At 42.1% G+C, this 25,297-nt stretch overlaps 2 protein-coding genes across 7 annotated transcripts in view; one reads left to right on the top strand and one right to left on the bottom strand.

Moving 5' to 3' along the window:
• CILK1 (ciliogenesis associated kinase 1) overlaps positions 1–17,485 on the bottom strand; it is a 26,120-nt gene extending 8,635 nt beyond the window's left edge. The window contains exons 1-9 of one of the 5 annotated variants that reach the window (XM_027809128.2): positions 17,382–17,485; positions 13,168–13,426; positions 11,278–11,332; positions 9,683–9,804; positions 6,925–7,004; positions 4,424–4,556; positions 3,786–3,957; positions 3,007–3,174; positions 767–1,063 (exon numbers count right to left, since the gene is read on the bottom strand). In XM_027809128.2, the coding sequence (XP_027664929.1) occupies positions 767–1,063; positions 3,007–3,174; positions 3,786–3,957; positions 4,424–4,556; positions 6,925–7,004; positions 9,683–9,804; positions 11,278–11,332; positions 13,168–13,268 (1,128 nt within the window). In that variant the 5' untranslated portion in view covers positions 13,269–13,426; positions 17,382–17,485. Of the gene's footprint in view, positions 1–766; positions 1,064–3,006; positions 3,175–3,785; positions 3,958–4,423; positions 4,557–6,924; positions 7,005–9,682; positions 9,805–11,277; positions 11,333–13,167; positions 13,427–15,683; positions 16,287–16,473; positions 16,675–17,381 lie in introns of those variants that run through there. The other 4 variants (XM_055713256.1, XM_055713258.1, XM_055713255.1 and 1 more) reach the window with 4 other exon arrangements.
• FBXO9 (F-box protein 9) overlaps positions 17,268–25,297 on the top strand; it is a 21,838-nt gene continuing 13,808 nt past the window's right edge. The window contains exons 1-4 of one of the 2 annotated variants that reach the window (XM_005441868.4): positions 17,268–17,605; positions 21,550–21,627; positions 22,565–22,723; positions 23,730–23,787. In XM_005441868.4, the coding sequence (XP_005441925.1) occupies positions 17,603–17,605; positions 21,550–21,627; positions 22,565–22,723; positions 23,730–23,787 (298 nt within the window). In that variant the 5' untranslated portion in view covers positions 17,268–17,602. The remainder of the gene's footprint in view (positions 17,606–21,549; positions 21,628–22,564; positions 22,724–23,729; positions 23,788–25,297) is intronic. The other variant, XM_055713259.1, reaches the window with a different exon arrangement.

Raw genomic sequence — 25,297 nt, 5'->3', positions numbered from 1 at the left:
ATTCCCTGACCCATCTTAGGAGTACAAAATGGCATACATGTTCCTGTTTCCACAAGCCTGTGCCTAGACATTTACGAAATCTATTTTTCTTGCAGGACAGCACAGGTACAAATTTGTGTCTCTTCAGCCACTTAAAGTATCAGTACATTTCAACCTTGTGTGACTCTGTATGTGGCCAGTACAGACCCTATTTAAGACCAATGTCTTAGCAGCAGCATTCACACTCTCTGCTCTTGTAATCTATCTCATGAATACCGCCTCCTTGTACTATCAACAGAAATGGTAGGTTTTTATGCTGAAAGAAGAAACTGTTGTTTTCCACGGCCAGTGTAGAAGCCCAAAGGGACTACTATTCCCAGTCACACAAACTGGATGCCTTAAATGGGTGAAGGCAGAATCCCCCCTCTCCCTCATTTCAATACTGTTTAGCTTAATACTTTTCTCTCTGGCATCGATCTCATTAATATTCTGACCACTGTACATCCTTTCTACCCGTATGAAATCACAGTAACATCCTTTAAGTGCTGCTTTACAACAAAGGGAAGAATAAAATGGCTTTGAAATGAGAAATCAACTTGCTTGTTTTATAGCAACTGGATTTAGATTTCAACAGAGTTAATTCCACTTTCTAGCAGGAAGTTATAGCTATTCTTTATTCCCATTTCCTGTCATTTTAGTAAGTATAAGAACCTTGAAAGAGAACAAGAAAAAGAAACACAATCAAGGAAAAATCAGGAAGTGTATCTTATGCTAGATGGACCTTTACCTGCTGAGGAACCTTATTGTGAATTGCAGGCAGAAGAACCTGGTTAGACTTGTCCTCCTGTAAGTAGTTACTGTGCTCAGCCCCAGAGTTGTCTGTCCTATACGGGTACACCAGGAGCTGAGAAGACTGGCTTTGTTGAAAAGGCCTTGATGAAATGCGAGTGTGAGGTTTCAGAGGCGGCTGTGCTGGGGGGACAGGTTTAATATGCAGAGATGATTTATTATGCAGTTCCTTTTGTTTCCCCAGTTCCTGAATGCCCAGAGCATGCCCAACCTGGAAATACGGATATCGAAGTGCCTAAAACATAATGAAGATGTTAGGATCCAACTTAGAAAATGCAAGTTTTTAACTTACCCTAGCCCTATGTGACAGTGCAAATTTAACTTTCTCTGGCGTGTGAAAAAGCAGAAGACCCGTCTCTCAACACCAGATTCTACTGAGCACAATCCAATTCAGAATAATGCTGCAATAGTAGAAAAGTTTCAACAGATATCAACTTACCAGGACTTAATACCGAAGTTAGTCAGTATTTTTTGCTTTTCAACACCTTTGAGAGTTTTCCATCTATTTTAACTGCTTTAATTAGCTTTAAAGCTTTTTATTACAATTGGTACTGAAGGCCTGATATAATCACAAAGGTTCAGCTATGGTCCTACTGAACTAAAGACAAATTTGAACCCAGTATCACATCTGTTTTTCAGAAAGTACCCTGCTCATTTCAGTAGTTGGGTACTACCACTACAGTACTGGTATCTGCAATCAGTGGCTACCATCATCAACATCAACTGGACCATTGTACATGCAACACATATGCTATGCTTACATACAGGATGGTGGGACATATCTACAGAGCAAATGATCTGAGATTGCCCTGCATAAGCTAGCTTTTTACCCAGCCAACAGTGGGCTGGATGAACAGACAGCGAGGGGGACTGAAATCTGGCTGAACAGCCAGGCCCAGAGGGTGCTGATCAAAGGAACAAAGTCCAGTTGGAGGCCAGTAGGTACCAGTGTACCCCAGAGGTCAATACTGGGGCAAATGCTGTTCAACGTCCCAATTACTTATGTCAATGGTGGTGCAGAGTGCACCCTCGGGAAGTTTACCAATGACACAAAATGGGAAGGAATGGCTGATATACCAGAGGGTTGTGCTGCCATCCAAAGGGATGTTGACAGGCTGGAGAAATGCGCAGACAGGATTGCGTTGACCATCAAAGTCAACAAGGGTAAATACCATGACCTGCACCTGGAGAGAAACAACCCCATGCACCAGTAGATGCTGGGGTCAACCATCTGGAAAGCAGCTTTGCTGAAAAGGACCTGACAGACACCAAACTGGACATGAGCTATCAATATGCCCCTGCAGCAAATAAAGCTAATGGTATCCTGGGCTGCATTATAGTGGGAGTGTTGCCAGCAGCTCAAGGGCAGTGATCTTTCCCCTCTGCTCAGCACTGGTGAGGCCACACCTGGAGCTGTGTCCAGTTTTGGGCTCAGGAGAAAGAGACGGACGTAATGGACAGAGTCCAGAAAAGGGCCACAAAGATGATTAAGGAACTGGAACATGTCATGTATGAGGAAAGACTAACAGACTGGGACTGTTCAGCCTGGAGAAGAGAAGGTTCACGGGGACCTTACCAAAGGATACAAATACCCAAACAGAAGGTGCAAATAAGATGGAGCAAGGCTCTTTTCAGTGGTGCCCAGCGATAGGACCAGAGGCAATGAGTACAAACTGAAACACAGGATGTTCTCTCTGAACATGAGGAAACACTTTTTTACTGTGAGGGTGACAGAGCACTGTCACTTGTTGCCTAGGGCAGTGGGGCTGGACCAGATGACCTCCAGAGGCTTCTTCCAACCTCAGCTATTCCGTGATTCTGCGGTTCGCCCCAACAACAATGAAAGAACAGCATCACAGCCTTCAGCCATACATCCTACCTTCACTCTGCTGCTGTTCACAGTGACTGGACTATACTTAATTCAGGTATACTTATACACACTGCAGCCACAGATTTGATCACTGAGCACACACCCCATGCAGTTGATGTTGTATACAAAACACTGATTACTCTCTTTTAATTACTCCCCTTTGTCTTTCAAATTATTCTTGGCTTCTGCTCTTCTCCCTTCTAAGAAATGCACCCCTGAGCAACTGTTAAATGACTGTCTATAAAAGGTGTCTTGCAGTGAAAGGAAGTGTCATATGCAGGTGTGAGAAAAAGAAAACAAAACCAAACCTGACTAGCTGTTGGCCGCTTTTTGGGGTCCCACTGCAGCATGTCTCTCATGAGCTGCACCGCTTCACTGCTAGCATTAGGTATGAGAGTTTTTAGGTTGTTAGGTACACACTGAGGCCAGCGAAAATTCATGGAGGCTGAAAGCTGGTAGCCTTCAGGCCAGTCATTCTGGAAGAATGAGATTTCCAGTCACAAATAAAGTTCAGTGGTAAAATATCACAATGCCTAAGTACACTACCATATATTTTCCTATCAGTAATAGACAGCTTACTGTAATACTATATATAGTATATAATATATACAATATAAATATATAATATATATAATACTATAATAGACTACATTAAAGATTTCAGTAGAAATTTTCACATAAAACCTCTGGTGAGAGATTAGTCTTGCTTTAAATCCAGCCAAGTCAAAGGCACAAATGGAATCAGGAGACAGGAGTCTTGCTATGATTCCAGTTTCTAGCCTCTTAAACCATAAGTTTATACACAATGTGCAAGAGATAATGAAATTTCCACCTAATCAAATCACAGTCTAAGGACTTAGGTGTTCAGGGGTCCATTTCTCCTCCATATGTCAGGTTTTATAGCATAAATACATAATGCTTATTTCACAGAAATTAAGTTTTAGTTTAGTTTACTATATCTGAGATCAATACCATACAATAGCAGTAAGTGTGAAAATTGATTATTTTTATGCTTACTGCTATTGTGCCATTCTGTATTGTAGAACAGCTCTAGTACTATTGCAGTGTGGAATGTTACTTTAGCTACCTTCTTTGGTGTCCCCAAGACTTGGCAAATTTTGAATATAGTATCAATTTCACTGGCGCCTGGGAAGAGAGGCCTCAGTGTGTAAACTTCTGCCATTATACAACCAACAGCCCAAATATCTATTGGAGAGCTATAGCTGGTGGATCGCAGAAGGACTTCAGGAGCCCTGTACCTGTAAGAGAGGAAAAAAAAAAGCTAAACATATCTCAACAATCAACACAATTCAAGCAGACATACATGAAACCATTCAGTTCTTCGTTCTTTGCTGTTGAGAGCAAACACCTCTTAAAAAGTTCCTATCCTCTCTTATCCTATACATAAGACGACTTTTTTTTTCTTCTAGAATGAAGAATTAAAACCTACATACGCTTTTATAAGCTCTCTTACACTCTTCTGACATGCAGCAATCCCAGCATGTCCCATTGGCCTTACCAGGCTCCTTTTTTGTTCCTGTGCTGCTGTCATCTGTAAACTGTCTTGTACTAACTGAAGCTCTTCAAATTATGCTAAGCTTAAATAATTTTTTTATCAAAAGGAGGCACCAAAAGTGGTATTACATCCAGCACAAATACAGTACTTTACTTCTTTAAAGGTTCGATTATAAGTTTCACACAACATAGGTGAATACCAGCACTTACCATCTCGTGGATACATAATCGGTATAAGGAGGTCTAGATCGGATTTCTCGGGCTAAGCCAAAGTCTGCTATTTTCACAAGTTCTGGTCCCATGCAAAGGAGATTTTCAGGTTTCAAGTCTCTGTGAAAGAACCCTAAAATTCAAATGAAATATTGATGTGCGTTGCAATGCCACCCCAAGCTGTAGCCTTTATTTTCGACCTGGATTCTTTTGCTTTAGTCTTTATTGCTGAAGCTTGAATAGCACAACACAGAGTGCAAAGTTTTTTATGATCAACAGAGCTAGTCAATATAATGGTTATTCAGTCAGACTGTGAAGAACAGTATATGTAAGTTGACTATCTTATAAAAATTCAGAGTATTCAGTCAGATAGCTCCCTTTTAAGTGATGCTTCTTTAACATAAAAAAATACACTTTAATTTTAATTTCATTCTAATTGCATTTGAAACTGCAATGAAGACATCAAAAAAATTACTTTAGAAGTTCCTTTAAACAGACTACAAATTAAAATATGAGGCAATTTTTTTGCACCTTGAAACCTCTTTTTAAATCTGAGAACATAATAATCTGCAAGCACTCAGTTACTCATTGCCCTGTCAGAGGATCTCAGTGTGTTTTTTTAGTATTATCTGCATTCAGCAGAACTTGATCACAAATGAACATTTGGCAGGAGCTCTTTCAATACAAATGAGAGAACAAGGCTAGAATATTACTGACTACCATCTCTGAAATCTGCTTCCACCCTTAGTCTGGAAAACTGTAATCATGATTCTTTTTTGCAGGCATCTAAGAGGACAGTTTCCTATATACAGCACTCTCTGTAGTACCTCTCTAGAGCTCTAGGACCTCCTTTTCAGAGGTTTTCCAACAAGCTTCATTTTTTCCCTGGCCTTGAATATGCTCCCACAGAAGACAGAATAAATATTGACATAGAATGTGTCTATGTTGTCCAGTATATTAACTTTTGTTTGTTAAGATTAATGCATGACAGCATCAAAGACATAGTGCTGTAGGTATCTACCAACCAGCAGATTATGTTCTTCCTAAGTATATTAAATAGATGTTCTGGTGCCAGCTTGAAATACTGCCTCTGGAAGGTACCAGAGCAATTAATGTTGTTTGTAGCATTTAGTACTTCTGTATTTTGCTGAACAGATGTGCAATGCATCAATAGAATGCTTTTGAGGAAATTTATTTCATGGCAAACGTGTAAAAAGAGCAACTGATTGTGTATTCAGATATGGAAAAGATGCTTAGAGTTTGGATAGATAAAGAACATAAAAAGTTTCCTTGACAAGCATTTCTATGCCATACAGGAGTAGAATACAGAAATTGAGAGGAAAAAAAAAAATTCATGTGATTTTTCCAGAACTGTTGAAGAGAGAATCTTGGGACACCCAGTAATACACTGTAAGCCGCAAGACCATCAAGACCATCCTGTCAGACTTGCCAAGAATTTTCAGATCTTTGTAACTATGGATTTGCAACATGTTCACAGAAATACCAGTCTAGGGTGTAGCAGGTCAGTGAACAAGACAGTTTCAGCACAAAATTGTTCATTATTTAAAGCTATAGTAAGTTAAATAGTAGTAGAAGGTATTCTGAAAGGTTGTGAACCATTTGACAATTTATATATTAAAAAAAGGTGGCTTAAATTTTTACAAAATATTTTAAGACAGAAAAAAAATACAGTTTATTTGTATCTCACTGGAACAGACTGGAATTTCTAGCTTGGTTTCAGAAGAGTATCCAAGCACTATTAGAATAGAGAATAAAGCCATTAGCTTGAAAATATTTTGTAAAACAAAGTTACATGTGTTCTTCAAGTAAACTGAAATGCTGGTACTACCAGCCTTTCACTTCCAGAACTTTGGCCACTGACGTTATTTCTCTTCTGATAACCCTGAGAGCTGACCAGCAACATATACTACAGTACATTTAGCAGGCAGAATTGAACAGGGCAGCAAAATGTGGTGAGGAATTTATCATTAATTTTTTTATTAGTTAAATGGGTCTTGTTAGTACTGGCTGGTACATCAGCTTTAGCTTTTATCATTGTAAAAATTAGTTTGAAGGCCATGCAAATGAAAGTTGCCACTCAGACTTCATTACTTTAAGCATAGCTTACAGAGAATGTATGATTTGAGTATCTGTGTGTACCTTAAGAAAAAGCATAATTTTTCCTTTATTTTCAATCTCAGGGGACCTCTAAATCTTTCAAGAAATGTGCCCATTAATGTCAGATGAGTTTTAGCAAGTGGCAGCTGCTAGTATGAGAAAGTAGAAATCTATAGAAAAGAAAGTGAGCAAACCTCTAGACTACAGTATCAGGCAACTGTAAAATACAGTTATTTTCAGTAATCTGACTCTTCTCATATAGTGCCATTCTTTTGATCACTGCCTTCAGTAAAGTTAGTAATGTAATAGCATACTCATTAAAAAACTTAAACAGCCACTATCTTGCTTCAAGACAAAATGTTTACAGCTAAAATGTAACCTACCATGCTTATGAATAAATGCAAGGCCTTGCAGGATCTGATACATAATATTCCTAACTGTAGACTCTGGAAACAGTTTGTTTCTGTGGGATAAAAGAAAAGGTATGAAACAAGTATTAATGATTAAGTTCACACATTAGCTTATGCTACCTAATGACCAAAGATAAAAGGTAAAAATAATAACACTCTCATGTAGTTCATTTCTCCAATAAAATTCAGACAGTATTTCCATAAGTGACACATCATATTAAGACTATGTGATATCAAGACTATGTGGGACACTGAACTAAAAATGGGAAAAAAATAAAAAGAAAGAAAAAAAGAGAGTTGGCCAAACTGAACAAACCTTAACAAAGAATCATAGAATGGTTTGGGTTGGAGTGGACCTTAAAGATCATCTAGTTCCAGCCCCCTGCCACAGGCAGGGACACCTTCCACTAGACCAGGCTGCTCAAAGCCCCATCCCGCCTGGCCTTGAACACTTCCAGGGATGAGGAATCCACAGCTTCCCTGGGCAACCTGTTCCAGCAAATAACCATCCTCAAAGTCAAGAATTTCTTCCCAACATCCAATCTCAATCAGTTTAAAGCCATTCCCTCCCTTCTCACTACATGCCCTTGTAAAAAGTTCCTCTCCGGCTTTCTTGTATGCTACCTTTAGGTACTGGAAGGCTGATAAAAGGTCTCCCCAGAGCCTTCTCTTCTCCAGGCTGAATAACCCCAGCTCTTCTTCATAGGAGAGGTGCTCCAGCCCTTTGATCATCTTCATGGCCCTCCTGTGGACTCACTCCAACAGGTCAATGTCCTTCTTATGTTGGGGGCCCCAGCAATACTCCAGGTGGGGTCTCGTAAGAGTGGAGTAGAGGGGAGAATCACCTCCCTGAACCTACTGGCCATGCTTTTTTTGATGCAGCTGAGGATATGGTTGGCTTTCTGGGCTGCAAGTGCACATTGCTGGCTCATCTTGAGCTTCTTGTCTACTACCAGTATCCCCAAGTCATTCTCCTCAGGGGTGCTTGCAATCCGTTCTCCATGCAGCCTGTATTTATGCATGTATTTTGCTTCATGACATGTACAGGTCATGAGGCACGCTCCTCACAACAGTGAGAATTCATGTTAATTTAGTGCTTTTCGTGCAACAGTTTCTTCTGGACTCTCTTCTAAAGGATATACAAGCCATATTTTTTACTTTCCCTTATTATTATCTAACAGCTGATGTAATACTCCCTTCTCTCCTGTTACCTGAAAAAATACTCATCTGCTACTACTGAAAACAAAGAGGCTCTTCTCCTCACAATATTCAAGCAAGAAAATCAACCATGGCAGGTGGTTTTATGATAGCTCCTCTTACCAAGAGAGGTTTCTGATCAAACAGCTCTGCACCAGCTGCCTCTGCACATATCAAAACACAGGAGAGATGGGCCGGAGTGGAAATCAGTGACAATGGTATTCAGAAAGAGCCTAACAGTGAATGAAGATGATGGCCTGGGACTTACTTCAATTTTCTGAGCTTATTTCTCTCACAAAAACTGACCGTCACACATGTCAGAAGTGAGATCAGCTACCAGAGTAAGTTTTTCATATTTGCTTGCTTATTTTTTAATTACAGCAGAAAGAGTCGTATTTCTTCTACAGTCCCTTCCAGTAAGACTGGCAATTTTAACTAAGACTTAAGCAAATAAATCACAATCTTAAAGGTTTGATTTATACAATGTCTAATTAGTCCAAGGCCTAGCTAAACTGTAGAGAATCTGATATGTAGCACACTTTACAGACATCTGCCCTTGTTGTTTTCTTAAGGAGGCAGGATACCATCATGCATTTCTAAAGAATTCCTAAAGATAATTGGTTTGTATGTTAGGCACTTGAATAATTTTCTCAAGGTTCCTTATTTCATGATTAAAAATCAGCATCCATATATAGGTACCCAATTTAGTTAAAGTTGTTCTATACCTTTGCATGCATAATAAGTATTTTTATACTTAAAAGGGCATTTTTTGTAGTATTCACAGAGTTACGTTATAACAATAACCTTACTTTGTTAAATCAAGTAAGATTACTGTCACCTCCTGGGCTGATTCTATGGTCCATAGAAAGAAAACAGCCTCCTCAGAGAACAATTCAAAGCAGGGAGTTATTTTGCCCCAAATTATCCTCTGAAGGATGCTATCGTGGCCCAAAGGGTAAAATTAAGACTATTAACGCTCCAGGCAATATCAAAAAGCTATATTTTATTGAGAAGGTTGACACATAAAATAGACAGTCCTTTGGACATCAGTTCAAATTCCAAGTTAAAAAAAAAATTCCTAGAAGCAATCCGGAATTTGACCCTTCCTGATTACTGTTTCAATCACTTTTTATTCATTCATTTATCTGAGGAAGGTATAACAGAAGAGGTGGAGATACCACCCTCTAATAGGAAAAGCACTGCTGATTGGGGTACTTATCTAGAAATCAGAAGTTCTAGGTTCAATACTTCCTACGTGTGATGGCTGTTAAAAGTTCACAGTTCCTAACTGTCAAAAGAGTGCCCCACTTATCTGCTAGGTTAATACAGGAAGCAACACTGGAAACTCCCACTAAACTGTCTGAGATATGCTCAAAGGTGACAGCCACAGCTCCGACTGCAGCACGCAGCCTTAAGTCATAGTCATCTAAACCTAAATAAATGATCCAAAGTTCTTTGAAAAGTAACAAGGGTGTTAAAAGCACATTACACAAGAAATTAATTTGTAGTAGGAATGGGTGATGTGCTTACATACCTTTCTTTCATTAACTGGTAAAGATTTTCCTTCATGTATTCAAACACAAAATACAGATGATCATTTTCTCTGATAACTTCTTTCAGCTTTACTACATTGGCATGGTTTAATTTCTTCAAAGACTAGAAACAGAAAATACAAACAGATCTTACGAGGGTCTTACTCTAATGAGAAAGAAAAAACATTTCACTGATGCAGAAGACTTGGCTTCAAATCTTCTTCAATATCTTAAGTAATCAGACAGCTCTGAGAACAAAGACCAGATCTCCAAGTATTACCAGATACATATACAGTATACATATCAATTTGATGTGCTGGTTGTTTGAAAGCCAGCTACCTGGTGTCACAGCAACCACCATAACAATTGCATTTTCTCTGTAAGTAACTTCCTACTGGCAGAATTCACACTCTTCTAGAACTTGAACTGGCAATAGTCAGGTTAGACTCATGACTAAACACAAACCTGGAAATTCTTCCTTAGTATTGTGGATTAACCCTGCCAGACAGTTGAGATTGCTCATCCCCCCAGGTGGGATGGAGAAGAGAATTAAAAGGGCAGAAGGTGAGCAAACTCATGGGTTCAGATAAAGGCAGTTTAATAGGTAAAGAAAAAGCTAAGTACATGAGCAAAACAAAATAAGGAGTTCATTCACCACTTCCCATTGGCAGGCAGGTGTTCAGCCATCTCCAGGAAAGCAGGGCTCCATCATGCATTAATGGCTGCTTGGGAAGACAAATGCTGTAATTCCCAATGCTCCCCCTTCCTCCTCCTTATCCCAGTTTTTACTGCTGAACAGTTTGGTAGTTTGGTCAGTTTGGGTCAGCTGTTCTGGCTGTGTCCCCTCCCAGCCTCTTGCCCACCCTAAAACAGGTGGCTTGAGGTTGAGCAAGCACTGCTGAGCAGTAACTAAAACATCCCTGCCTTGTCATCAGTACTGTTTTGGTCACAAATCCAAAAAAATCCAAAACACAGACCCTTATGAGCTACTGTGAAAAAAAATTAACTCTATCCAAGCCAAAACCAGCATACTTGGGTCTTCATTCTTCCTTCTTCTTACATCTTCAGTGTATTCCACATTCATTCTTGCTGTAGCAGCACAGTACTAACTCAGTACTTAAGAAAAGTGACCTAAGTTTTTTGCATGTTTGCAACACTAATAGCAAGGACTAGAAATTAAGAGAGGTCTTTAGAACATACCCCTAAAGCTCTGCAGGTGTCAAAATTTCATGTCATATGTCTGCCACCAAACCAACTATCCAGAAACAACTGCATGTACAAAGGCTACTGCTGTTCAAAGGGCATGTGTTTATTTATCAAGCTTTGAAACACCCATCAGCTTCAGGTTTTGTGATATGAGGCGCTCTCACACACCACTCACCAAGGAGGAAGCAGCTCTCTGCAACCAAATGATTTTTTGTAAGACTATAGACACCTCGTTCACTTGCAGAGCCAGGAAAACAGAACTGTAATGCCATATGCCACAGCTCATGTTGGGGGACGTTTTTGGTAAAAGGGGTAGAAAGAATGCGATGTTGCCTCAAAAATGTTACAGGGGTCATCTACTTTAAAGACAATGATTGAATGAGACAAATACCTTAACCTCTCGAAGGTTCATGCACTCCTCCCAGGAATAAAACTTTCTCTTCATTCTGCAATAGTAGAAGGGAAAAAGCCAATTAATACATGATCGACATCATCTGGTCTTAGACCCATAAGTCTCATTATATCTTAACAGTTCAGTTCTATCAAATTATAAGGTGTTATCTCCTTTGTCAAAAAACTTTACATGTCCGGATAAGGTACATTCTAATAGAATGTAAAAGCACTACTATTACACAGGATTGTCTTTTTCCTATATGTATCTTGCTGAAAAATTTCAGAGCCTTCAGTAAGTCAGGGCATGTTATTTTTCCTTCCAGTATACAATGTGGTGAAGTACAGCCTAACTGTAAAAAGAACAAGGGTTGTGACAGTTATGAACAACTCAGACTAAGTTTTGAAACAAACCTAATGAAAAATTAAATTAAATCACCGTGTCTCAAATTTTATCATATTCTTCTTGCTCCTCTTCTCTGTATTCTTCCTCTGTAATTTCAATACTTTTCCCATCTAAGTTGTGTTTCTCCAGTTTTCAGTGTCCACTGCTCCCATGTTTCTCTCTCCCTTGCCAGTTGCATCTATCATACCAACTTCTTTTCAAATTCTGCCTTTCCTTTCAAGCTTACAAGCAACTCTGCTCTAACAGAAACAAATTGTGTGGCAGATCTGTTTTCTCCTAAGCCAGACTATAACTCTGAACATACTATTTGTGTGTAATGTATGGTCCTATTTATTCACATGCATTTTGATTATGACTCAGTTCTTTCACACATAACTCTTATGCTTTCGGACCAACAGGATGAAGGCACACCCACACAAGAGCATATATTAAACTTACAAAAATACCCAACTGTTTAGAGTCTGGATTTCAGAGGGAGTTAGGATACCCTTTGAAGATCTGAGTCTTTGTCAGACTTTAGTAATAATTCAACATTACTTATTATTGTAGCAAGTTTTTAATCTGAAATCAGCTCTTATAGTTACAATAGTTTAAGAACTACAAGCCCTTCAAAGGGTCTGTTTTTTTTTTTTTTAAGTAGTTTTTTGCAACTGCCATCTTGTGTGTTCAGCCACCAGGCCATTTCTGTTCCAAATGGATTGGCATTAATGTGTAATCTAAGACAGTACCATCTTCTGGTTTGTTCTGAAAGTTTTGAGTTCCTACCATGTTGCAAAATGAAAATCAAAGGTGCTTCTGCCAAGATTTGATACAGGAAAAATACCCTCAACACAGAGGATTTACAAAGTTCCTAAAGCTAGCTATTGACTGTTCATACAAACCAGCATTGTACTGAAAACTCTTTGGACAAGTATGTCCCTGGGTCATGGTTGGTATTTCAGGAAGGTGCCTGCAATGCTTTACTGTTGTTTCTTACCACAGCTAGGACAAATACGCCATTTACAAACTGAAACCATTACTGAAGTGTCAGAGAAAATCGTGGATTTTTCAAGAAATTTTAAGAAAATCTTAGCTGAAAAGACCAATATGTAGTAGAATATAAAGATACAGATTATGGATAATGAGATCCATCGTGTTAATTATGACTTCAGCGTTAACATTACACTGGATATTAGCCCATGAAACCTATGTTCCATGTAAGCAGCACTGCAGAATACTCTAAATAATACACATAATACACGTATGACTGCACCTAGCAGCAGAGCACTGTTACAATAAGCCTATATATCTCAACCTCTTTATCTTCTGCTGAGGCTTTGGAGAATACAAGGAACTTTGGATTTGTACTGGGGTAGCATGCAAATGCTCAATACAAACACTGTGTGGAACTGGAATGTGAAGTACTCAAAACAAGCACGACCAAGTGGACCATAGAATGAAAAAACCTGAACCATCCACTGTTAAATAACAAATGAAAATACTTACTTTTTAATGGCTATTAGCTCTCCAGATTCAATGCTTCTCCCTAGGAGGACAGAGCCATAGGTCCCATCACCAAGCTGTCTGATGGTTGTATACCTATTCATGATGACGATACTTTAGCCGCAAACGCATTTCAGTCCTTAGTGTTTCTTGTGTTTCTCCTCCGAGTGTAACCAGTTCTTTCTGTGGCAGCATAAATATAGAGCACTCAGGACAGTGTGAACAGTTGCAGGAATCATGTTTTCAAGACTTAGCCTTTGGTCTGAAAGCACAGAACATAATCCGTTTGAATCCCGTACTCTTCCAAGATTGCTTGTTTGCAGACTCCATTCTGCTCCAAGATATATTCCTTCTAAGCTATACACAAACACTTGCCTTGGTCTCTCATCTGGGCCAGCCTGTACCGGGGCTAAGTGGGTATGCTCCCCAAATCCACTCTAACACTAAAGCTAGATGTACTTCACAGCAAGCTCACTGGTAGCCCAAACGGGAGAAACAATTACCAAAAGCAGAGAATAAAGCCTCATAGCTTGGAGAAAAGAGTTTGCTGTCAGAAAAATGAAGTGTTACAGTAATACAGGAGGGAACCTATTATAGCCAAATTATCAGATACATAAGTTACCATCTCACATGTCATCCTGCCATCAGTTAAACGAATTTCCTGACTTTACATAAGGTCCTATGCTAGCGATACGCCATATGTAGCCCCTTAAACAAAGCCTCCAGAGGAAGCATATTATATTCGTGTCAGATAAGATCAGATGTATCTCACTACAGTAGCCCTAAGCATGAATCAGTCTACAGAAGCAGTTGCTACATCAGACTATCTATCCCACCTTTTGTCCTGACACTGCATGAACAGAATGCTAGATAATAAAGCCAAAAAGTCCTTATTCCCTCATTTAATCTAATTCTTGCTAGTATTTCTTAGACTTTAGTTTAGAATAACTGTTATCCATTCTATGCAAATTAACCATACGTTTGGAATAAAACAGAATTCCCCTGCAGTGAGGGTTTGGTCCCTGCATTCCCTTTTTTTCCAGCTCCAAGAAGACAGCAATATTCATGGCTGGTGACCTTTGCCTTCTGTAACCTGCATTTAAACTATAATTTCACAGTTTGGGTTTAGGTTTTTTTATTTTTTTGTCGCAGCCTTAAATCCGTCCTCCATCTTGCCTTATTTCACAAAGCCAAATTATGTTTTTTAAAAGTAATGGGATTATGTTTCTTGTACTCTGAAGTGACATCAATGCAGCGCCACAATCCTGTGGATGCAAGATGTTGTAAGGATCCTTTTGTTTTCAGTCTTCTAAGCCCATTAGCCCCACTAATACCAATACAGGAACAAACAAAAATTAGGAAACATGATGTTAATACACCTTAACAAGCACTGTGTATAAGTAAGAAACAACATGTCTCTAACACTGTCTTAGACACTGGGTAGCATCTCAGACAGGCAGGAGGAATTGCCACCTAGCAGCACCCATTTCTCTCCACACACTACTACAGAGAACCATGACTGAGCACCTTATTAAGAGACCTAATCCCGCATTTTGTCCTACTTGCCAAGGAACACAGAGCCTGTCCGTAAGAATGGCACTTTGGAGTACCAGTTTCTTTTTGGCTGGTTTTCACGCTGTGTACCTGCATAGCATAAAGCTACGTTTAGGCAATGTTCTGTTTCTATGTTAAAAAGCTTTGGTTACTCCAGCTGGTCACATCGTAAGAGGATGTGAATACAAACTACAAAACTGTCTTGGAGTAAAAGAGTGTGTTGATACTAAATAGAAAAACATAAAAGCCTTATTTTCACAATATTGTCAATGATGTTCAAACTCTGCCTCACCTGTAAACATGGCTTTCCCCCCCCTAGAAATCAACCAGCAAATACCCTTTAAAAGCAAGCCAGATTTAATGTACCAAGGCTACTTTCTGATTCACGGCATAACTCAAACTTGTATGCCTTAAATAAGCATCCTCTCCCATTTGAAGGGCTGCAGCACTGAGAACTGAAAGTGAAACTGGCTCACCCTCTGCCACAGCTGAGAAACGCAAACAGTAAACAATCGGCAACTGCCTTTCAAAATCCGTTCAGTGCTTTGGCAATAACCCTAAAGCGTTACTAGCAGGATGCACAGAGAAAGGCCTGGCGTAAAGCCGCGGGTTGCGATCTTTGTTGTCCCAGCAGCCGGTGTTTATGTGTGTTTGTGAAGGCACTGGGAGGTGCCCCACGAGCCGAAAGCAAAGGCAGGGGCAGCGGGAGGCACCAGTCCCTCGGCAGCAGAAGGACCCGCGGCATTTACGCGATGGCGGGGAGGCGAGCCGCGGGGCCCTGCCCGCACGGCAGGCTAAGTCGTGGCTCCCGCCCGGCCTTCACGCTGCGGCGGCGGCCGATTCCCAGCCTCGGCCCCGCCACACGCGAGTAACCCAGCTCCAGCCACTTCTCGCACCGAGACGCAGCACCCCCGCCACGCCGGCGGGTCCCCCCCGCGGCGCTCCCCGGGCGCGGCGGTACTCACGGTGCGCGGGCGCGCCCTCCTCCAGCCGAGCCCCCGCCCGCCGAAGCGGCAGAGGTCCCCAATGGCGGCGCCGCCGCTCCGGGCGGCTCCCGCCGCGGCCCCCTCGCGCCGCCTCAGCCCAGCTGCGGCCCACGCCGACCGCGGGCCTCGCTCAGGGCGCCGCCGGCCGCCGCGCCCCCCGCCCCGGCCCCGGCCTTTGGCGCTCCCCGCCCGACGGCGGCGGGGCTCCCCGCGGGGGGATAACGCCCCACGACAGCAGCCGGGAGGGCCGTCAAGCCGGCGGTGCTCGCCTCCGCGCCGCCCGGCTGGTCCCCTCGCGGGAGGGTGGGCAGCGAGGGCCTGCGGGCCCCGGCGCGGCTTCGGCCGCGGGGAGGGTTTAGGGGTCGCCCCAAAAGCAGGCGGCTGTCGGCGGGGGAGGCGAGAGACGACGGCGCAGCACCGCGGCTACCCGAGAGGTGATTACATACAGCTGAGGGGGGCTTTAACGTAACCGAAAAGAGAATAAAAATCCCCTGGTGACTGGCTTGTCTCACGTCCCCGAGAGGAGTGTAAATAATAAAAGAGGGACGCAGAAATACCGAGCTACGAACTAGCGGCAAAGGGTACCGACACCTGCCGCGCCGCGGGGGGGGGGCGGGGCGGACCCCCCTCACCCAGAGCACCGCCACCCTGCCCGGCTGCGGCAGGGCCGGGTAAGGCACAGGGGGCCGGGGGCAGGAAAAAGGGAACAAAAAAATTACCCTCAAACAATTGATCATCAGATCTGACAGTAATAATGATTAAGTTTTACCTTCTTTTCTGTGCTCCCTCATTTACATTTTAAAAGTTACACAACACAGAGTTACTTCCCGGGGCTTGCAAGGCGGGGTGAGCTGGTGTAACTCGGAGCCTGGGGGACCCAGCTCCCCGCCTCGGGGAGGAGGGTTTTACCTCAGTGAATCCTACTGCAAAACACACACTTGTTAAGAACTTGGCTCCTTAAAAAAGGTGTGAGGGAACTGTGGTTGCCCAGCCCTTCCCCCCACCTAAATCGAGGCCAGTCGTTACATTCAGCCCTGTTTTAGAAAACCTGTTTTAGAAAACCTAACGGGGTGTCCCAGCGGCACTAACAGCTCTCTCCACCGAGCTGGAGAGTGCCCTGGGCGCAGGGCAGGTAGTCGTGAGAGTCACACGACCTCAGCAACGTTGCTATCTATACAGCTACAGCACTAACTGCTCCCTTGCTACCTGGTTATTAATTTGTCTGTAACGAGGCCCCGGTTTGCCCGCGGTCACAGCGGGAATGGCGGCTCCGGCGCCGGGCCCTGCTCCTGCTGACGCCGGGCCGAGGGGCCGCACCAAGGCGGCAGGAGGCCGCCCCCGGTGCGCGGACACCGCCGCCTTCCCTCGGCCTCCACCGCTGGGGCCGGACAGGCTCAGCGGCGTCCGCGGGGCTCGCCGCCTGGGGGCACGGACTACTTTTCCCGGCAGGCTCTGCCCCGCCGCCGGGCGGGATCGGCCCGTGGAGGCGCCGCTGCCCGGCCGGCGCGGCCCTGGCGCGAGGGGGTGCCGCCCGCGGACTACGTTTCCCGGCGTGCAGCGCGGCGCTCCGCTACAGGCGGCAGAGCCGCGGCGGGCTGCGGCGCGCGCTGGGGCGGGTAGTCCGCGCGGCCGGCGCCCGCGCCTCCGAGCGGCCCGTGCGTCAGGCGGCGCTCTGACCTTGCGGGTTTGTCTGGGCGCGTCTCCGCCGCTCCCGCCCGCCTGCCCCTCACTCGCCGGGAAGATGGCTGCCGTACGCAGGGCCCGCAGTTACTCCCGCTGCGTGGTGCGCTTCTCCGACCGAGAACTCTGCTAATTTCCCCCCGCGGGGAGGACGCACGGACCGAGCAGGGGGGGCAGAGACCCCCGGGAGGGGACAGCGCCGCCCGAGCGCCGGCAGCATGGTGAGCCGGGCCGGGCCCGTCGCGCCGGGCTCCCCGCGGCAGCGCGGCCTGGGGCGGGCGGGCGGGGGGGGTGCCAGGCGCCCCGCGGGCAGGCGGTGGCGGTGGGGGCGAGGCCGCCGTGGCGGGCGTTGGGAGGGGGCGGTGGCAGCGGCAAGGGGTGTGTGCCCGGCGGCGGGAGGGGCGGCCCCTCAAAGCCGTGCTTGCTGCCCCGCACCCTGCCCTGTCCGCGGGCACCGGGACCGGGCAGTGCCGGTGGGAAGTGTGCCGTGATCCCGGTCCCTTCCGCGGGGGATTTTGGGCTGAAGAGTGAGTGGGGCTGCTTGGTTGAGGAGCGATCTAGCTGTCCGTAGAAAAACCTGAACGTACCACCACTGTGTCATTACAGAGGAGCCTGCCCTACGTTTCTCTTTCTTCCCTGAAAAGGTAGATGGCATAAAGTCATCTGGTAAACGGCTCCGTTGGCCAGGCACTCTACTTATTTTAGTTTGTGTCTTAACATCTCAGAAATACTGTTAGATTCAGTATTGCTGTTCTCACCTCAATATTGATTCAAGCATCCATGATGAGAGCTTGGTCATTCAAACTATTTATGTCATTCAGAAGCTTTTAAAATGCCTTACCACCACGATTAAAACTCGTTATTTTTCAACACAGTGTTGCTTCTACCACATTGACAGAAAAATGGAGAGACTTACTAATTTTCTTATAAAACATGAAAAACGTTAGCTGTCAGTCACTGTTCCGCTATGTCATGTTTGCTTGTCCCTTGGTTCTGTGCAGTTCGCCCGTAGCCCTGTTCAAATGGTGACGGTCAACTTTGAACCGTTTCTGATCTTGGCTTTGTTTTGCTGAAACATCTGAACTATTAAAGGGTTTGACATTACAAACACTTTAGCAAGTGATTGTTGTGCTCTGAGGAAATCAGCATGCAATTTTTGATTGCAAAACAGTTAAAACGAAGCTGTGCAAATAAACTAGTCTTGCATTTAGCAAATGATTTCTAAAGCTTTGCAAACGAATCAGAATCGAACCTACTCAGCTGACTTCTTTTTACAGGTTGCAGCCTAAGTCAGGTGTTTACTTTTGACATGTTGACCTTTTGACTTGCCTGGCTACCACTTTTCTCATGGAAAATTATTTGAGCTGATCAGTACACACACTAAGGATGTCTCCCTTTCAAGCAGGATCAAGTCACTGTTCCGTATGACAGCTTGTTTTTAGCAGGAGGAAGGCCAACAGTGTAAAGATGGAACAGGCTAGATTTATCCACTGCATAGCTATTACAGTACAGTATTCTGTGAGCTTCAGAAACTATAACTGCAATTTAAATATTGTCTGAGTGGGGGCAAGGAGCCAATTTTTACAAGTTACAAACTGATCTAGCTGTGGTCTCGTAAGCTGTATGCTAGTGAATATCCTTGCTTCAGGGATGCCTGTGTTTACTCATTTATTCTAGCAAAGCCATAGGGTTTCAGCATTCAAGTAAATAGTGGAAAGTTTGTTAATCCAGTCCAGTTAGTCATACAGTAGCCATGTGAATGAATTGCATTACTGGTAAATTTAGAGGGATGGTCACTTACGCTGACACTGCTGTCAGAAGACAAACCTGTGATGTGAGAGACTTCAGACCACACATGCACTTGGTATAGAGGAGGTAATGACAAAAGTAAAAACTTCAGTTGTAATCAACTTCATGATGTTTTTTGACAGCTTTTAGGCTGTGGACTAGGTCTTCATAGTGTATAGTATGTATTTTCTGTTTGGATTGAGAGCACACTCAAATTTTAAAGAGCGTTGAATGATATTTTGGAAGCAGTTGGTCCAGAATCATGACTGACTGTGACTCAGAAATAGAGGAGAAGCAGGGCAGCTGAACAGAGACGAGGGGATGGAAATCAAAACTCTTGAACAGATTACTGAAGCAAAAACTTTTTGAACACGAGGTAAACTTCAGCCAGCTTCTTAACCTTAGAAATAATTTTAACTCTTACTCTTAAATTAGTTTATTTACAGTCTTAATGAGCTAAGGGTTTTAACGGGTGTGCCTTTATGCACGTGAAGATAGTGTGTTGTTGATTTAGTTTAGGAATTACTGGTTTCTGCATTTTGCAGATAAAACCAGGTTTATTCTTCCCAGACTGAGAGCTGACTGGGCATAATTAATCTGCAAACCAGAAGCCTTGCACTCTGCACAGGCAGAGGTGGGCCTTACTTGTGTCAGCCCAGTGCCATAATAATGCTCTTCCAGACATCCATTTCAGTGCTAGCTGGTTCCTAGGCTATCTCTGTTCAGCCAGCGTAGATGTAATCCCTGGATGCTATAATAACATGGTAACTCATAGGATGTTAACTGCCTGCAAATTCTGGAATCAAAACCCATGAAACTTCTAAGTTACTTACTCCTTGCTTAGGTTTAATGCTGCTGGTGTTTTAGAGTGCTCTGGTTTACCTGTTTTCTCCACAGAAAAATAAAAAATGTGCAGCCTTAAAATAAAAGTGTAGAAACGGATGCAGTATCTGTTTACTTTAACCAACCAACACTGTCTGCATTATCAATTGAAAAAGATAAATTGACTGAGACATCAGTGAAAACACCTTTACTGATGACAAGTCAGTAAGTTTGTAGCTGTTTTGGAACCTGAGACAAGTGCTACAGCTGAACTCCAGGGAGGTGTTTGTCACCAAGACAAAGAGATTAAATGTTGCCATCCCATCAAGTTTGCCAATATTGTGTAGTTTGATCATGAACTTCCAGATGCTATAAAAATTTTATAAGTTTTCTGAATACAAGAATGCTTTGATTTCTGCACTTTGATTGTGTAGGGGATAGAGATTTCTTTACGAGAACTCAGAAGAATCTCACTGACAGAATGTTACTTGAAGTCTTTGTGCACTGCTTACAATAGGAAGGAGTGGGAAACAAAAGTTCTGTAAGTTAGTTGTGGTAATCTTAATGCCAGGTTTACCTTCTTAAAATTTCACTTTGCATTGTGTACTTGCAGAACTATAGATGTCAATTTCAGTGTAGAATGGTAGAAAACCTGGGATGCTTCAGCTGCAGGAAGAAATTTAAACAAACGTTTTAGTTTGTCTTGAGGTTTTATTTTTCCTTACTGGCATCTTGCAGTGGTTGTCATTGAATATCTTATTGATGCTCAGAATTAGTTTTCCTTTGTTTTAGTATAGATTCCATAAATCCCAGTATATTTCAAAATGAGAATTTATTTGCATCTTTTTAAGTTTTGCTCTGAAACTAGCAGTCTAAATTCTATGTAGAGCCCTGTTAAGTTTGTTCAAAGGTATTAAAGTCTTATTTGTTTATCCTGTCTCACAGCAGTACTGTAAATAAAAGCAGCTGTCAAGCTCTCATGCTAGCTTTTTATTTTCTTTTACAATACATTTTTTCTTTAGTTTCACATGTAGTTTGGAGAATGCTTGTATTGTCCCACAGTTTTCATAAAGTATCTATTGTTAGTCTTTTGTGCTTCTGTAAATATTAAACAAATCAAAACTACGGGTTATCTTTACAATGAGAAGATAATGATTAAATTTTAATTTCTTGTATGAAGCACACGACTTTAATCTTAATGAAGCTTTGGTTCTATGCTTTGGCTTGGATGCTGAGTGTATTTATTCAGGTGTTATGGCAGCGTTCTGATGCATGTAAGCCTTCAAGTGATACATAATGAACCTGTGTTGGATTGGTGTGACTGAACTGCAAAGCCAAACTTCATTGGGTTAAGAGGAAAGTGCAAACAATACCAGTAATTGTAAAATTAATTTTTATCATCAATTAAGATTGATCTGTGGAGTAGTGGACAGAATGTGGAAAAGGGGAGTATGCTTAGAATTTTTTAGATGTGTGTCCGTGACAGTTGTGCTTTGTGAATGTGCTGCAGGGACTTATGCAGACTCTATAATCACATCTGACTGCTCTCTACTAGGCAGAAGCAGAAGAAGATTGTCACTCTGATTTGGTAAGAACTGATGACAATGAAAGATCCAGTGAAGCAAATCTTCAGGTATGTCTCGTGTTTTTACAAACATAGTGCTGCTGCAATTTAAGCTGCATTACTTATGCTCATTCAGTTACCACACATTGTTGATCTGACAAACGCTTAATCTGTCTGCCCCTCTTTGCACTGTGTTCCAAGTGTTAGATTCAGTCTTCATTTATCTGTGTAGATGAAAAGAAAATTTGTGTCAGATTTGGAATTTGATGAACTAGAGAAATCAGACAGCAGTTTCTGTGTGGATCAAATTCCAGTTTAAGTTGTCGCTGTCTTATGGAGCAGAAAGTTGATAAAGGCAGTCTAACAGAAAAAGTGTGTTCTCTTAGGATACTAGATTTCTGTGTAGTAACTCCCCAGAAGTCATGAAGATTGCAAAAGACATGTAAAGTGTAGCTTCAAAGGTGCTGAAAAAAATGCATGGCAAGAATTACAACTTGTATTGTTTCACAGAGCATAGTCCTTTCTTTTTAAAAGAGAAAGGAATGTAAGATCTTGTTTGTAGATTATATACAGTCTTGATTGTCATAAAGCTCAGTATCCTTATGTACAAAAAATCAGGTTTTCTAAATTTTAATTTCAAGAGCTAGTTGACTTCTTGGCTTGAGATAACTGCATAAACAAGAACAAACATCATGTCCAGAAATAATACTTTTTAATGGAGTCTTAGGTCATAACTGTAGTACTAACAACCACTTCTTGAAACATCGCTTTTTCTTCTAGTATAGATAAAAGCACTTATGTTATTGAATGAGATTGAACAAGTCCTTGTGCACTTTATGTTAAATTTACTGTAAAAGCAGCTGTGTCTAGACTCACTGAAACTAAGTTAGAAGTGTAAAGCATAATTTTGAAGTTCTTTTTTTGTGTTTGTACTTCATAATTTCTCCTTAGAAGTTGTACCGTCTGAATATGTGGTACTAAGTCAGAATTAATGGGATTTTTTTAGGCAGAGCTTCAGATGTTCAGAGCTCAGTGGATGTTTGAGCTTGCCCCTGGTATGAGTTCTAGTGGGTTGGAACCTCTGCCATGCAGAGCATCTTCAAGAGGACCTGGAGTAAAGTCTGTAGATGCCAGAGGGAAACAGGAGATAGCAAAAGAGGAAAAGGTACAAAAAACTAATGTGTAATTTGGGGATTTTTGTGTTCGTGTTAGTGTTGCAGTATAACTACTCTAAAAGCTAATGATTAATTAAATCTAGAGGAACAACAGAGGTGATTAACCTGTTGTCGTGGTTTAACCCCAGCTGGTAATTAAGTACCATACAGCTGCTTGCTCGCTCCCCCCTCACCCAAGGGGTTAAAGGAATGTAAAGCTCTAGGGTTGTGAGATAAGAACAGTTTAACAACTGAGATAAAATAAAAACTAAAGACCAATAATTTTAATAACAACAATAATAGTTACAATGAAAAAGAGGGAGAAGGGGAGAGGAATGAAATCCAAAGGGAAGGGAGAAAGAAGACTAGTGACGCACAGCACAGCTGCTCACCACCCGCTGACTGATGCCCAGCCAGTCCCTAAGCAGTGATCTGCAGGCCCCGGCGACCCCCCCACCCCAGATTATGTATGAGCTTGATGTCCCGTGGTATGGAATACCTCTTCAGCTAGTTCAGGTCAGCTGACCCGGCTGTGCTGTGTCCCCTCCCAATTCCCTGTGCCCCTCCAGCCCTCTCACTGGCAAGACCAGAGAAACCAAGAAGTCCCAGACCACACTGTTCCCGTACCAAATCCAAAACACAGCACTGCATTAGCCACCAAGAAGAAAATTAGCTCTATCCCAGACAAAACCAAGACACCCGTTGTCTCCATACTAATGTCTTACTGTAGTCCCACACTGATTTTTCTAGTTTTTACGCTTGGCTTTGTGTCACCTTCGCAGTCTGCTTTCTGAAAGACTAGCTAAGGGGTGAGCAACAGGAACATGGATAGTTTGTTGATTGGGAATTTCAGTTATGGCTTGTAGCACATGAATATGTCTTCTCACTCTATGGAATTATTCTATTAATCTCCTTCATAGAGTACAGTAGGTAAGATGAAAAATAATTCTAAGTCAAGTGACATTGTGCTTGTATTCGTAAGAAATTTATGAGTGTTCTGTGTAATTTGTTACACAGGCAAAAGAACTTTTCCTGAAGGCCGTGGAAGAAGAACAAAATGGAGCCCTTTATGAAGGTAATATGGAAGTCTACAGTCAACACCCTTATTGCAGTGGAGTCTACCACTGATTTATGTGCAAGCCTGTATGATGCCAGTGAACTTAAACAGCAGGCTAATAGTAATTTGAGAGCTCAGTTGTTTGGATAAGCAGACAGACTGGCTAATAGGAACCATCATATCACAATTCTGAGGTTGAAGAGAAGCTGAAGTGAGATCAAAGAAAGAACTTTGAACTTTCAGACATCTTGAAATCTGGTAATTTAATCAAGCACTGAATTGCTTCTTCATATAGCATGCTTCTTTATATGACTTTTATAACATGGAATAAGCATAGTAATTAATCAAGGTAATATAGTATATTTTCTGTGCTCACAGTTTTCTTCATTCCACTTTAAACAGAACTACTTAATCCATGGAATGTTTTGTTGTTTGACTTTGACTTTTGGTTTTATTCTTTTAATTTACACAGTATGGCTTGTTTAAGAATTCCTGAAGTGAATGTTTAAATTACTTTGTGAGGTTTGCCAAAAATATTTGAGATGCTGAGCTCTTGTCCTCTTGCTGTCAGCACTTGTAGAAATGGAAATTCAAAGTTTTGTTCCTCATCGGTATTTTTCAGAATGTATAGAGCAAGAAGTCCATCCTAACTTCAAGTCCTGTAGGTCAGTAGTGGAGATACCAGTTTTCTGTTTCTTTCATGAAAAAAAAATAAAAATGAACACAGAGCATCTGTGCCATCCTGCTCATCCACTAGAGGCTTTGGCTACCTTGGTTGAAGTGCAGGTGCAAAATATGTCAAGATAAGCAGAACGGAGAGTACTCTGGAAACTCCTGAATTCAGCCACCTGTTGAATACAAAATTTCCTCTCTATCATGGGAGTTTTCCTTCCCTTGCAAGGGATTTCTGGTGGTTGTTCCAGATCTCAAATGAACTGAGAAAAATGAGTCCCCAGTAGGTAATAAAATTAGTTATTTCAGTTTCTAATTTATTACATGTTTTTACAAGGCAGAATGACTTTGGGCTAAGATATTTTGTGTGTTGGGTGTAAAATTAACTGCGCAGTAAAAAAAAAAGACTTTAGGACTAAATCAGATATGTAATCTACCATTTTGGAAATCATGCAGTAGGTGGTGAAGGTTCTTTCATATCAAAAATTTCCAAATGATCTTAAAAAATATGGAAGGAAAGCAGTCTATTTAAATATTGTGTATATAAACATGTATGTATAAAATGAAAGCTATAGATTCATCTGCTTGAGTGCGTTTCTTGTGTGTTAAACATAGCGGTAGACAAGTAGTAACATCTAACAGTTGCATTCACAAAGGCATATTAGGCATTTGGATTGCTTGAATACGAATCCATTCTTTCTTAGTTAAATTTGGTTTGAGACTTAAAGAAACAAAACTAAACTGTTTCTACACATACATCTATATGAGACCTTAGAGACAAGGTCCTAAGCCAGACACAGATACATTGCTGAGCATGTGTTGGGACACCTGTTTTCAGACCAAACTTTTATCTGCT

The sequence above is a fragment of the Falco cherrug genome, chromosome 6 (genome assembly GCF_023634085.1).
Source record: "Falco cherrug isolate bFalChe1 chromosome 6, bFalChe1.pri, whole genome shotgun sequence".
Lineage (NCBI taxonomy): Eukaryota > Metazoa > Chordata > Aves > Falconiformes > Falconidae > Falco > Falco cherrug.
This window is presented reverse-complemented; position numbering and strand designations above follow the sequence as displayed.